Source organism: Natator depressus, chromosome 11 (assembly GCF_965152275.1).
Source record: "Natator depressus isolate rNatDep1 chromosome 11, rNatDep2.hap1, whole genome shotgun sequence".
Taxonomy (NCBI): Eukaryota; Metazoa; Chordata; order Testudines; family Cheloniidae; genus Natator; species Natator depressus.
Genome location: NC_134244.1, coordinates 44747958 through 44762946, shown reverse-complemented (window position 1 = coordinate 44762946; position 14989 = coordinate 44747958). Strand labels below are relative to the sequence as shown.

Below are 14989 nucleotides of genomic sequence, written 5' to 3'. Positions count from 1 at the left end.
TCAATTCACCTCATACAAGTAGTGTAGTGCAATCTCTGTATCCTGAAAGTGCAATTTACAAATGTAGAATTATTTTTTTCGTATAACTGCACTCAAACAATGTAAAACTTTAGAGTCTACAAGTCCACTCAGTCCTACTTCTTGTTCAGCCAATCGCTAAGACAGTTTGTTTACATTTATGGGCGATAATGCTGCCGGCTTCTTATTTACAATGTCACCTGAAAGTGAGAATAGGTGTTTTAATGGCATTGTTGTAGACTGTGTTGCAAGGTATTTATATGCCAGATATGCTAAAAATTCATATGTCCCTTCATGCTTAGACTTGAGCACTGTACTCTTTGTATTCTGTGTTGTAATTGAAATCAATATATTTGAAAATGTAGAAAAACATCCAAAATTTTTACAGAAACAATAGAATACCAATTTAAATTTAAATAGCAAGATTAAAACTGAGATTAATCGCAACTATTTTTTTAATCTTGTGATTGTGATTATTTTTAATCATTTGACAGCCCTAATTAAAATTAAAGATGTGCTTGCTTGTGTTAGTTATTACATATCAAGTCTTAGTCCCACTTTAGTCAATGGTAAACAGCCTACTGACTTAATTGGGACCTTATTTTAGCCTAGCATGAATAGAGCCCTTAAATGTGTCATAACTCATATATTTCATAGTATATTTTTAGTTTGAGCACTAACATGCTGAACATTCCTTTTCCATACTAAACCCTTTATTTTTATTTCTCTACGTATAAGGGTGTTTTATTCCTGCCAACCATCTAATCTAATGCTTTTCCTAACTTTATTCTTACCTAGCTAAAGAAGCACACGCCAAAGCAGTAACAAAAATTACACTTGACTCAGACATTAAAAGCACTAAAACAGTCAAAGAGTCTCAGATTCAAACAACCTCCGAAGTTAAGGAAGAGTCTTCAAAGGAAACATCAAGAATGTTAATCACTTCAGCTCAAAGATCACAAGGAACTGAAAAACAAAGGAACGGAGACTACTACCCTGATGTTGTGCCATGCGAAGAGAGCATAGAAACTGGTGCCAAAGTACCAGTATTTCTTGAAACTCTGCTCCCAGAAACTATTGTAAAAGAAGGAGATGATGTGTCACTCTTTTGTCTAATAAAGGGTGTGCCTACTCCTTGTGTGATTTGGCTGTACAATCAGCTAATAGTTGAGGAGTCTGCATTATGTTCCTTAAAACACGATGGGCCACTGTGCAGTTTAAAATTACTCAAAGTTGTTCAGAATCAGAGGGGTATATACAAGTGCAGAATAGTTAACTCTGCAGGACAAGCCGAGTGCAGCACTCATCTGAGAGTGACAGGTTGGCAACTGCATGTTCTTTCCAAACCTAAATTCCTCCTGCATACCATCATTGCATTCAAGTACATTCAGCCCATGGGAAACAGTAAAGAAAGAAAAATGTCATTTGTCTGTGGATTGTTGAATGTTTGCCTCCCGGTGTTTCAGGCATGTTAAAGGCATGGTAAATTACAGGCAAAAATCATAAAAAGTTGTAGACACGTATACAATACAAATATGTTTTGAAGCATCTGATCACTGTTTCGTCAAATTTATCAGGTGTTTGAGTTGTTTTGGCATGTACTCATGTATGTGTGTGTGTATTTTTTGCAACAGATATTCATAGTTTCAACCTCACAACCCATTAATTGATGCGTTAATTGATCACAATAACCTCTATTTTATTCTAGCTCCAGAAAAAGTTCTTCAAGAGAAGATAAAAAAACAGATTGAAATGGAAGTGAAAGGTACAGTCACAAATGGATGTTACGCTGAAGCACTGATTTATCATAAAAAATTAGTAAATCGTTAGAAACTTTTATTTGCTTACATACAGCCTATGACAGCAAAAGTAAAACACACTTTGGAGCATATTTGAATATGCTGCATGTTTTGTTTTAATATGCTAAGGGTTACCCACTTTACAAGGTTAAGTTTTAAAATCAGTTTAAAACTTTACATTTATAATTATGCAGCTGTACTTTTAACTTCTACTTCATGCTATGCAGCTGTTTACTGCGTGAGCTTTTATTTGTTAAACTCTCTTGTTAGTGCATGCGATGGTTTAAATCAAAACGAAGATATACAAATCTTAATGAAATTATTTTTAAACTAGTAAGCAACCTAACAATCATTCAAAGAATGGAATATAATAGAAAATGAATGTTATTTAGGACATGTGAAAGCTACACATTCCCATTGTATCCTCGCACTTCATGTACATACATTAATTCGTCACTATACATTTCTTACACTGGCTTGCAGATAGCATATGTGGTCCATGTTGCTTGCTTTTTTTGCATAACGTTGTGAAGTTAGTGGCTGTATTAGTTCGAATAAACGCCTTCTCATTTCATTTTAGCTAATTACTTACAGCTACATTTTTATATATTTTTCAAAATATTTTTTCTCAATTGTTTGAACATTTTACCATAATCAAAGGGATCAGAAAGGGCGTTTATTCTACTGTCTGCAAGTCAGGTAAGATTTTCTTCTTTGTCAACAAAAGACACAAAGCTTTTCGGGCAGCAAAACCATACACCCCCAGGAACATGTTATTTTGAAATTCATTTTTGCTTGTTCAAGAAGAAATGTCCACAGTTTGAAGAAAGAACAGACAACGAACGATTTTCGTGTCAGAATCTTTAAAACAGAGCAAGGCATTGCGTTTATTCGAACAAATATGGTGAGTGAATTTTTTTTTCTGGATTTGTGATGAAATCTGTAGCATGCCCCCAATTTAATTTAATATCTTGCCATTTCATTTCTTTTCATTTTTCAAACGTATGAGAGAAGCAACAGAGTGCGCTGTAATGTAATGTTGTTCTCTTACAGACCTGTTCTTCAGTGAAGAGCCTGGGTGTCCTGAAAAGCAAAGTGAGACGCGAGACGCTTTCTCCGATTCTGAAGACTACTTAGACCATGGATTTGTGTCTGCGCAGAGATGTGCAAGTAGAACCTCGTCTTGGTCTGAGACTCTTAAACCTTCTTTCACTCAAAAGCTGAAGTTTAAATCTGTTTTAGAGGGGGATCCCGCAGTTTTCCAGTGTAAACTCGTTGCCTGTCCAACCCCCGCAATGACATGGTTTCATAATAATAGGCCTATCCCTAAAGATCTGCGTAGAATAATAAAGACAGAGAGTGATATGCATATTCACAGCTCCAGCCTAGAGGTAAGAGATGTTCGGGAGAGGGATTCTGGGAGCTATAAAGTGTTTGCCATTAATAGTGAGGGTTCAGCTGAGTCAACCGCTTCGCTGCTAGTTGCTCAGCGAGAGGAGCAAAATGCAAAATATTTAGATTTCCTGAGAAAGTCCAAACGAACCCATGAGAGTGTTGAATGTCTGGTTCAGAAGAGGAAAGAAGATAGGCTGAAGGTTTACCTGCGGTGCACTGGCTCTCCTTTCGATAAAAGGCAGGAGACTGAAAAGATGTTAAGAGACTTGCCCCCTGCAAAGGGGATGGTGCGAACCATAAGCTTTCCAAAACTCCTAGTGGTAAGGAGACGGGAGTTCGCGAACGATAAAGACCAGGTAGGTAGCAAACGCACCGCAAGGGACAGGGATCATGGCAGTGATGCTTTGCTTGATGAGGAAATAAAAATTAAGCTGCAACTACTGCGAGAGGCCAAAAGAACCATGCTGGAAAAGAAGAAACTGCGCCCGTCACAGAGAGAGACTGAATCACTCGTTGAATCGGTGCGAACCACAGACTTTAGAGGTGGTAAAGACCTAGGGACCCCTCCAGTCCATTGGGCAATTGAGAGTGAGGGGATACGCTCTGACTTCCAGATAATAAAGCCAATCCATACATGCACCTCTTCACCCAAAATGCCAAGCGGTGAGGAGGGTGCCGCGCATCATCCTAAACCAGAGCCTGTTAAGATGCCGGAGGACTTTCACCTGCGAATGGAACGAATCCTGGGGCTTTCCAAACCCTCCCAGAGTCCTCGGGACTTTCCTGAAGGAAGCATCGAGGCAGAAACATTCCAAACAAAATCAGTAATAACACTGAAAGAACCAACGAGAGAGCAGTTTCTGGGAGACCCTCCAGTAGCGCAACCAGAGCCAATTGCCAAAGCTACCTCCATCGGCCATAGTTATATACACAAGGAACCACAGGAAACAAGAATAGATACACAGCCAAACGAACAGCTGGAGGAGTTCCAAGCAATGACAGCCAAGAAGAAAAGCCCTGAATCTATAATCTATGTGCTTCTCTGCGACGGATTAAGCGAAACTAGGAAATTGGAGAATGTGTTGTCCGAGACAATCACAATAAACATCAATGAGCCTGTTGATACTTATGAAGGCACCCAAATAGAAAAGGGTGAAGAAAATGCAATGTTAGGACTGGAAGACTCGGCAGAAATCAGAGAGTCTGTATCGGTAGAAGTCTGTGAAATAAAGGAAAAGCCTGCCAGGTCTGAGAGCCCTATTCTAAAGCTTCTGGAACCGGGCCCCCCTTTGTTTGTTCATGAAATTGAATCTCGGGAAGCAAAGGAAGAAGAGAGTTGCATATTTGGCTGTCATTTCCGTGGCCATCCACAACCTATTGTCACTTGGTATAACAATGACAAACCCGTATCTCGGAACCAGGAGGACTATGCCATTCACACGACAGGGAGCCGGTCTACCCTAACTTTCCGCTCTGTTCTCCCTCAGCATGAAGGCTCCATCACCTGCGTGATATTTAATGAATACGGAACTGCCACAACATCAGGCATGCTCAAAGTGAAGACTAAAGAGAGGATTGAGGCTGAACCATTCACCACCGATGAAGCTGAACTGTTAAAGGATAACACAGAAGAGGAAGAAGAACTTAGTTTTCTGTTTGACAAAATGAAAGAAAATCAACCAGCTTTCAGTAGTGAAAGCAGAGCCACCCTTCGCGTTCCTCAGGGTAAACTGCCCGTACCTTGTGTTTCTGACTCAGACCGGCTTTCATTTCCTGTAGAAATCAAAATAACTGCTCCTACTCCGACTCTAGAACAAGATGAAGAACTGAAGGAAACAGTTCAACCTGCTGAATTTGTACCTGAGCCACCACCTCAGGACCAAGTTTCTCAGGCAATAAAACATAAATTTAAATTTTCCTTTGCGGTAAATGAACCACCAAAAATTGTGAAAGAAACACAAAAATATATTAATTGTAGAGAAGGGAATTCTGTCGTACTGGAGTGCTCAATATCTGGTGAACCTCAACCGATTGTAACTTGGTTTCGAAATGGCAAAATCTTAACTCCTACTGAGAAGTTTCAATTTGAGGAGGAAGAGGATGGTAGCTACAGGTTACATATTGATGAAGTTTCTGTGTCAGATGCTGGCACATACAAATGTGTTGCTGAGAACACAGTAGGAGTAATAGAAACTGTTTCCAATCTTACAGTAGAGTCTGGTGTGCAGAGCTTTTATAGCCACGTAGAACAAATTAGTGATTTTGAAGAAGAAACTGTTCAAGGTCAGAGTGTACAAATCCAGAAAGAAGTTGCAAAGGAACCGTTGCACAATCTTTATGAATCCTCAGTTGGATATATTGCTGGCAAGCTTAATGATAGAGAGTATTCCGTAAGTCAGTATTTTCATAACCTCAGTACTCTGAGGCAGGTAGCACTCACGGAAAAGGAACAAAATACATCCTCCAAAGAAACAGAATCCAAACTCCCAAGATTTATGTGTGACGTTAGAAAGTCCATAGTTACTGAGGATCATCCAATAACTGAAACCCCAGATTTCCAGCAGCAGATTGAAAAAGAAGAGATGGTAAATGTTAGTGAACAAGTGGAGTCAAAGATGGAAGAACCCAAGACATTCACTTTTGTTGGCGATTTAAGCCAGGTTTCACACCCTGAAGTACCACCAATATCTGAAAACCCAGATTTCCAGCTCTCGATTCTAACAGAAGAGAAAATAAATGTGACTGAACAAGTGAAGCCAAAGATAGAAGCTGATGTACCTGCTTCTGTTGGTGCTTTAAGCCAGGTTCCACACACTGAGGATGAGCCAATAATTGAAAGCCCAGATTTCCAGCTCCCGAGTGAGGTAGAAAATAAAATAAACGTGAATGAACAAGTAGAGTCAAAGATAGACGAAGCCAAATTATTCACTTTTGTTAGTGATTTAAGACAGGTTTCACACCCTGAAGAACCATCAATATCTGAAAACCCAGATTTCCAGCTCTCGATTCTAAAGGAAGAGAAAATACATGTGAGTGAACAAGTGAAGTCAAAGATAGAAGAAGCTGATGTACCTGCTTCTGTTGGTGATTTAAGTCAGGTTCCACTCCCTGAAGAACCGTTAATACTGGAAAGCCCAGATTTTCGGCACCAGATTGAAAAAGAAGAGATGATAAAAGTGAATGAACAAGTAGAGTCAAAGATAGAAGCCAAAGTATTTGCTTTCGTTCGCAATTTAAACCAGGTTCCACGCACTGAGAATGAGTCTATAATTGAAAGCCCAGATTTCCAGCTCCCGAGTGAACTAGAAGAGAAAATAAACGTGGGTGAACAAGTAGAGTCAAAGATAAAAGAAGCTGAAGTACTCGCTTCTCTTAGAGATCTCAACCAGGTTCCACTCTCTGAAGAGCTAAGCGATCAGCCTGACAAAACAGATGAAATAAAAACGGAAATTACAACCACAGAGTTTACATCTAAGAACCAACTTGAAAAGATCATTGAAAGCCATACTGAGAAAGCTACATATATTAATATAGAAATTCCTGCAGGTCAGGACACAGATGGTGAAGCAGAGAGTGTGAAGGATAAAGATTTTGCTTTTGAGAAGAAGCAGTACTTGAAAAAAACAGGTCCCGAAGAATACAACTTTAGCAATGGTGTTACTGATCTGCCCCATCTTGACAGCGGAAGCACGCCGAGCAAATCGTTTAGTAACGGTAATGAAATGGAAATCAAGGGCGCAGGGCATTTTTCAGAGAAATTAGAGCCCGAGCAAGAGAGTCCTGCTCTTGAGCGAACTCTCGGAACACCACCTGTGGCACGTTCTTTCACTGACAATTTAGATGCACCATTTACAAATGTAAATTATCAGATCCATGTCTTTGAGCAGGAGCTGAGTGCAAAGAGGAAAGAATCTGAGGATCATAGTTTTTTCAGTCCTATATCCACGATGGTACAAGAAGATAGAGATCTGTCTGACAAGGACATGTGTGACACCAACTTAAACAGGACATTTCGAGATTCAACTGCCATAGAAGAGAAAGATGCACCTTATTCGCATGCGATAAGTGATGAATTCAAAGGTACACCTGAATTAGAACAACTTGGGTTTTATGATCCAAATAAAGTAATTCAGCAAGAACAACACCTAGGGCAACAAGAAAAAAACATAGAAGGAAAAGAACAAGATTACAGAAGCTTTGCGCATGGCACAGAGGAAAATGTCTTTCTTCATGATAAAAAATTATCTGACTTTGGAGAGACAGAACAGAAGGAAACCTATCAGAATGAACAAACATTAGGAAAAATAGAACCTGAAACGTACAACATTTTATTTGATTTAAAACAAGCTCCTTCTGTAACAGAAAATGTAGATCAGAATTTTCAAGAACAAATTAGGAGGCAACAAGAAGAAACACATTTAAAAGGCCAATATCCGGCCTCTGAACCTGATACAGCCAATATTGTATTTGATTTGAAACAAGTTTACTCTGCTATACAAAATCTTGATCAAGAACAAGAGAGGCTGCTGCAGAATGAAATATATTTCAAAGATCAACATTCTGCTTCTGAACTAATGGAACCTGATACACGCCACATGGAAGAAAATGTACAGAAAACTACATCACCTACAGGACAAGGAATTTATTCCTGTCAAGAGTTTTCCAAAGAGAGTGAACCTATAAAGGGCAAAGATGATAATTCTCAAGAATTATCTCTAGAAAAAGTAGAACCCCAAATCCAGGGATTAGCATTTAATCTAAAACAGCATGCAGTGATTTTCTCAGAAGAATTCGTTTCCAAAGAGACTGGCAGCATATCACCGGAAGAAATATGTTCCTTAAACCAAGTGTTATCTCCCGAGATCATGGAAACAGAAACCGAAAGCTCCATAAACCATCTACAAAGAAATGACGCACTTGTAGAAGAAATTTCTTTAAGTGAAGAACTTCGTCAGAATTACAAGGTGCAACTGGAGGGAGTTTATGTTCAAGAACGGACTCTGTCAACAGAAACTGGAGTGGCTGAAATGCAAATATTTAAAAGGGACCTAGCTGACATTCCTCTTTCTAGTGAACAGCGATCACCTGCAAAAGGAATTGATGAATTTGAGAAAAATGTTTGTGTGGAAGAATCATTTAAGGAACAAATTAAAGACTTGATATTGGGGCAGACTGAGCGTAGGCCTTCTGCAGAATCCAAAATGTCTGTAAGTCAATATTTTCAAAATGTAGTGCAAGAAACAGATGTTTCTGAGGGTGTGGAATCGCTAGAGAGAATAGACTCCAAAACAGACAACTTCATAACAGACTTGAAAAAAGCTGCAAAGGAGAAAGAACCCACTGCATGTAAACTGGAGCAAGAACAAACACACGTTCTTCAGGTAGAGCAAGCCACAATGAAAGAAATAAGCAGGTCTACTTTTAATGGAAGTAAAACTGAAACTGTGTGTTATACCAAAGTAATTCCTGAAGACCATCATGCTATTCAGCGGGAATCAGATACACAGGACAGGGACATTTCTTTTGCACAGTTCCTTCGTTCGTTAAGAAATGAAGAATCCATAGTCCAGGAAAGGCAATCAAGAGAAGAATTAATTGCCTTGGAGAAACAAAAGTGTAATTTAGAAGATCAGCTTGAAAATGAAATTTCATTTCAGACTAAAGACATTGTAAATGCTGCTGAAGGAAATCTGGATGAAAGGGGCCTATCACAAAATGTTTTGCAATTTCAAGAGCTGAACGCTGCTCAAGTTTCAGAACCTGAGCCATGTGTGTCTCTCTCAAAGTATTTACTCTCAGCCGGACAGCAGGAGGTTCCAGATTTCAAAGATACCATTTTCCAGGCCTTTGACCAGAAGGAATGTATCACTTCTTTGGAAGTTGAAGACGTCACTTTCAGCACCGTTTACGACTATTATAACCAGCAGCAGGAGCTGCTGACCCGTCCACTTTCTCCTGAATCAGAAATGTCAATAGAAATCACAAGCACAAGCGGGGATGAATTGGCAGAATCTGAGCGATTCTATACACCTCCATCGTCAGTTGAGAATTTTGAATCTCCCATGTCTTTTGAATCTTACCGCACTCCAGCTGGCACACCTGAACGGTACTCAACACCTTCCGAGGAACCATCCTTCAACAGAAAGTCCCCTTCCGATTTGGTAAGAGACGGCACACCACGAGAGCGCTACACAACCCCCACCAGTGAACCCGGAACATTACCTTCTCCTTTCCAAGAAAGGAGGTCGCCTTACGAAGAGCAGCGCTCAGAGATGTTTGGCACACCTTGTGAAGCAGTGGAACCAAAGGGAAATGAAATGCCTCCCGCATTTATCAAACCCTTGCCCAAGAGGAAGATCTATGAAAACAGTTCATTGGGTTTAATTGCTGAAGTTATAGGCCTCCCTGTTCCTGATGTGAAATGGTATCGAAATAAGTCGTTGCTTGAACCAGATCAAAGAGTCAGAATAGAAAAAGAGGGTGATAAATGTATTTTGGAAATCCATAATGTTCAGAAATCGGAAGAAGGAGAATATATATGCCATGCAGTAAACATCATAGGGGAAGCTAAAAGTATCACCCAAGTAGAAGTTTTGCCTCAAGATGGAAGGTCTTTGGCCTTACCTCCTCCAGTAACACATCAGCATGTCATAGAGTTTGACTTGGAACAAAATAAAAATTCAAGCTCGCCTTCTCCTCAAGAAATACTTCTGGAAGTAGAGTTGGACGAAAATGAGGTTAAGGAATTCGAGAAGCAGGTCAAAATAGTCACAATTCCGGAATTTACACCTGACAACAAATGTATGATTGTTTTTCTTGATGTCCTCCCTTTCGCTCTGGTGGAGCAAACCACTGGCTTGACTGCAAAAGGAGATGAAGATGTGAAAATTGACTTTGAAGTCACTGAAATGCCCCCGCGCTTTACCACTCCCCTTTTTGATTTGGAAATTCTAGAAAATTCAGAGGCAGTGTTTGAATGTACAGTGACAGGTTCCCCTACTCCCCAAGTACAGTGGTTTAAAGAACATACTTGCATTACCGCAGATGTCGGGAGCTACATTGTGACTGCTGAGAAAGGAAGTCATAGTCTTAAAATTCAGAATGTAGGTCATTCTGATAGTGGCACATATCGGTGCAAAGCAGCGAATAGTGTCGGAGAAGCTATATGCAAAAGCTCTCTAATTGTGCTAGATTCACAGAGAGCCCTTTCTAGCAGGAGTGGGGATGGAATGACTGGTATAGTTCTAGGCAGCGCTACGGGTAGGCCACAGAAGTTTGATTTGCTTGTAGACAGTACTCTTCCAAATGGCAACCAGACCGAAATAGAGCTGGAGTTTGAATTTGAGCGCGACACTGATGATTCTCAGAAAGCTGTCAAGTTGGTAGCTGTCACAGAACAAGAGTGTGAAGAGGAAGGGGAGAAATGTGTCAATATTAATTTTGATGTATTTGCTGAGCCATCCAAAGAAGAGGAGATAGAATTTAAAGCGGAGAGCTCAGATAGTTGTTCCTTTGAATTCCAAGTCACAGAAGCCCCCCCAAAGTTTATCAAACATATTTTTGACTGCACTTCGTCAGTAGGTGCTTCTGCGTGTTTCCAGTGCCTTGTAGTTGGCGCTCCAAACCCGAGTATCAGTTGGTACAAAGATGGGATACTGCTTGAAGGGGATAGGTACTGTATGGAGGAGAGGCAGATGGGCTATCATAATCTAATTATTGGAAATTTAATCCAAAACGATGAAGGGGAATACAGATGTGTAGCTGCAAACAGAGCAGGAACTGCTGATACAAGCGCTGTGTTAAACATATGCTAAATTTCCAAGTTTGAGTTCCAAATACGTGTTTGGATTAAACACACAATAGGTTTGCATTGTCCCTAAATTCTGTTTGTAAACATGTAGCATTCACTTTAGGTGCTTCCTATATTTTAATGCTCATTCAGAAGTGAAATTCACAAGGGGCAGACACCCCTCAAGTCCCACATGCCCTATTTTAGGAACGCGAGAGAGTTAAGCGGTGCAGAAGGCTTGTGCAGGCGTTCTGCACGGGGTGGAATTTCATTCCTTGTACATTCTGCACATCCTTTTTATCGCTGTTATTCACGTATGTAGAACTCCTTTGTCCGTTTCCTATGCGCGTATATATACTTGTGTTATTTAAAAGTGCAATCATCTTTGTGTTAAAAGGGCCTACCAACCATCTTGAAATATGAAATCCGCGGTGTTCTTGTAACTTAAGTGTATGGAGTACTACTTTAGACATACGTTTCAGTCTGAACACAGGTATCAGAGTAGCAGCCGTGTTAGTCTGCATCCGCAAAAAGAAAAGGAGGACTTGTGGCACCTTAGAGACTAACAAATTTATTTGAGCATAAGCTTTCGTGAGCTACAAATAAATGTGTTAGTCTCTAAAGTGCCACAAGTACTCCTTTTCTTTTAGTCTGAACACAGTACACCTTTCAGTCAAATCCTGAAGTGCTTACAAATTTTTAACCTTTCCACCTATCCTAGACCTGAAGAAGAGATCTGTGTAGATGGAAAGCTTGTTTCTTTCACCAACAGAAGTTGGTTCAGTAAAAGATATTACCTCACGCACCTTATCTCTATTTTATACATTACTTATTCCGGAAAAATGGCCATTGAAGACAATGGGCCTGATTCTGAGCTTGATGGTAAACCAAGAATAACTTCACTGAAGTCGATGGGGTTACTCTGTTGCAAAAGCAATGCAAGTGAGATCAGAATCAGACAGACCCAGTTAAAGTTTTCCCGCAGTAAAGACTGAGTAGGGACTTCAGGATTTGTAATAAGCATGGATATAAATATATTGTGTACTGTACCTTTAAGAGTTAGAGGAAAAGATGAGGCATTCAATAAATCAATAGACAGAATGTAACTATAAAACGATAAGAATAAAAGCTCTCTTTCCCTGTACTCCTGTGCTGTGAATAAAAAAATACACAGCAGTAAGAAAGCAGGAGACTTTCACAGAACATTTTCATTTTAAGATTAGAACTAAGTCTCCAGGGATTCGTTTTTCTTCTGTCAGTCATCGTTCTACCAGCAACATATAATGTTAAATACTGAACTGACAGAAACAAATGGATTCAGACTCTATATGAAGCTTTTTTTTTCCAGTATAAGCACAGCTATTGTCCTTTAGATTAATTGTTTTTAATGCAATCAAATATTTTAGGGTCTGAACTAAGAAAGATTAAAAAAATATTTAGATGGAAGAGTCAATTCAGGGTGAAGTGATCAGTTCAGACCTAAGCTTATCTAGCTTACACAAAAATGTACGCACTGATAAAAACAAAACAATTATTTTTAAATTTTAATACATTTAATAATTCATTTGTAGAAAAAGAGGGAAAACCCTATAATGTATGTGAGTGCTTTCTGGTTACACAAATATATACATGTGAATTTAGATGAAACCCTAAATTCAGCAACCCTGGACTGTTGTTTTGAAGATGAATAATTATTATTTTGCTTCCTCTTTACACAGTGCTAAGGCTACTTATTAATTTTTGTCACTCGACTTTCAAAATGTTTTAAGAGGCATGATTATTTTAAACTTAAACGAAATAATGCTTTTGTGTAGTCAATTGTTTTCACGCACGTTCTTATTTCTGTGATTGACGTGTATTCTTGTATGGTTTCTGTACGTCTCAAAATGTTGTTGTAGGCACCACAGGAGCTATTCAGTGTCACTGCATTAGTAGGGATTCATTCTGAACTCAGCATTCTCAGAGAATCCTAAAGTACCCAAGAAAATTGGGTCCAGTGGTACTCGTCTTAAAAAGTTATAGCGCATATGGGAAAACTTAAAAATCCATTTTTATTAAATCTCCATTAAATCAAACAGCAGTATTTGCTCTGCAAATATTATTGAAGACATGAGGATGTTTCAATAGACACATCTCCTAATAGGTGGGCATGCTTCGACTGAAATCCTTCAATATTTTGGTGATGCCCTCCAAGATGGTAAAGGAAATCGGCAGAGTGCCACACATGAGGATTTACTGAAGTGTTTATAAAATATTTCCATTTTTAAAGCTTGCCTGTTTGTGGCAGTGATTCTGTGTGGCTCTTCTCTCACAGAGAGACAAGGACAATCATCCTTGGAAAGTTCTCCCATCAGCACTGCCATTAATGCAGATTTTAAATGGGAATAGTACAAAGGACTTGGATTTAAAGAAAAAAATCAATTTTTTTGAGGTTTGGAAAATTTTGATTAACTTTTTTAAAAATTCTCCATTGCATCAATCACTGCGCTTCCTTATTCTGTTTAGACCAGAAACAGAAGTGGCAAAATACTTGAAGAGAGAGATTAGTTATTCTCATGGTATTTCCTGTCCAACACGAAACAGGAAGTATTGGAAATCTCACAAGTCAAACTATTTTTGTGTTGTTTCCAAACTCATTTTATAGACTCAGTTTGCTTAGATGGTGTCCATAAGGGAATTAGACCTTTTGGTGCTTAGCTGAACCAAATTTACAAACCTTTTGAGAGTCACGCATTACAAATTCGGAATATATTCAATAAAATATTTGATATTATTATCGACAAATTATATTGCCTGACTCTGCTGCAGTTTGGAAAGCCTTACTTACCATTACACAGTGCAGGTGCCAAGTAGTGATGAGTTGGCACCTTCAGAAATGAAACCGAGTGGATGAAGTCCATTACCGTGCCACTTTCCTTAGCTAAACCCTGCTAAGTATTATGTAAAATTATTATTATTATTACCACTGATGACCACAAAATAAATATGAGTACACATTAAAGTACATATGTATTTAAGTAGTAAGTGTCATTGTCATTAAACCAGTTTCTGTTGAAAATGCTGGAGGATAAGAGAAATGAGAGTGTTTGTTCCAACATTGAGCTGGCTAGGAATGGTTTTGTGCTGTGCCCATATTCATTCCCTGTACAGATGCATAGCATTTACTGATTTATTTGACAGCAGAGGTTTCTAGAGAAGTTTGCATGAAATATATTGATTAAATAGGATATTAAAGGCCTGATCCAAAGCCCATTGAAAGGAATGGGCCCCGTTGACTTTAATAAACTTTATATAGGAACCTAAACAATTATCCTATGTGTTAAATATGTTAATCTGGCATACGTTTTTGATAGAAATTGGCTCAAATTGAAACCTTAGATCCAAACCATCCAAACTCTGGGAAAGTTCAAATCCAGATCTGAACTTTATAGCTCAGAGTCTCTCTCTACTTTTACTGCTTATATATACAAGCAGTAAAATAAATATAAAATAAAAAGTGTTATTTAAAATGTCAGTTTCATGCACTGTATGACTTTGGCTAGAGACACTAAAATAAAAATATTATGTGGCAGGGTATGACTTAAGTTACACTAACATAAATCCAGAGCTATTCTTGATTTCAGTAAAGTTATTCCGGAATTACTGGTGTAACTATAATCAGTATTTGACCCTATATCTTTTAAAGGTAGATCTTAAATAGAAATTAAGAAAAATAGTAATTTCATTGTCAAGTGAAATGTCTTTTTTCATTCATAAAGATAAGGTATTTTAAAAAGAGGGTAATTGATGTTTACTTGTAATCAATATTATATTTTAAATATTAATGTAGATGATATTTGTGAAATAAATATGTAAATATTTACATTTGTTGTTTCTAGTAATTTGCTATTTGTGTGTTGGTAAAGTATTTTAAACACGGTTTTTGTGGATTTCCCGTAAAATTTACGATCCTGAAAGACACAAAACTGCATGAATTCTATTGTATTCC

The 14989-nt window shown here is 38.5% G+C and overlaps 1 protein-coding gene across 2 annotated transcripts in view; it reads left to right on the top strand.

The window, feature by feature from the left end:
• The window catches only part of TTN (titin), a 308950-nt gene that overhangs the window by 45470 nt on the left and 248491 nt on the right, over positions 1 to 14989 (top strand). The window contains exons 44-45 of one of the 2 annotated variants that reach the window (XM_074967678.1): positions 1727 to 1783; positions 2871 to 14709. In XM_074967678.1, the coding sequence (XP_074823779.1) occupies positions 1727 to 1783; positions 2871 to 11026 (8213 nt within the window). In that variant the 3' untranslated portion in view covers positions 11027 to 14709. Of the gene's footprint in view, positions 1 to 1726; positions 1784 to 2870; positions 14710 to 14989 lie in introns of those variants that run through there. The other variant, XM_074967679.1, reaches the window with a different exon arrangement.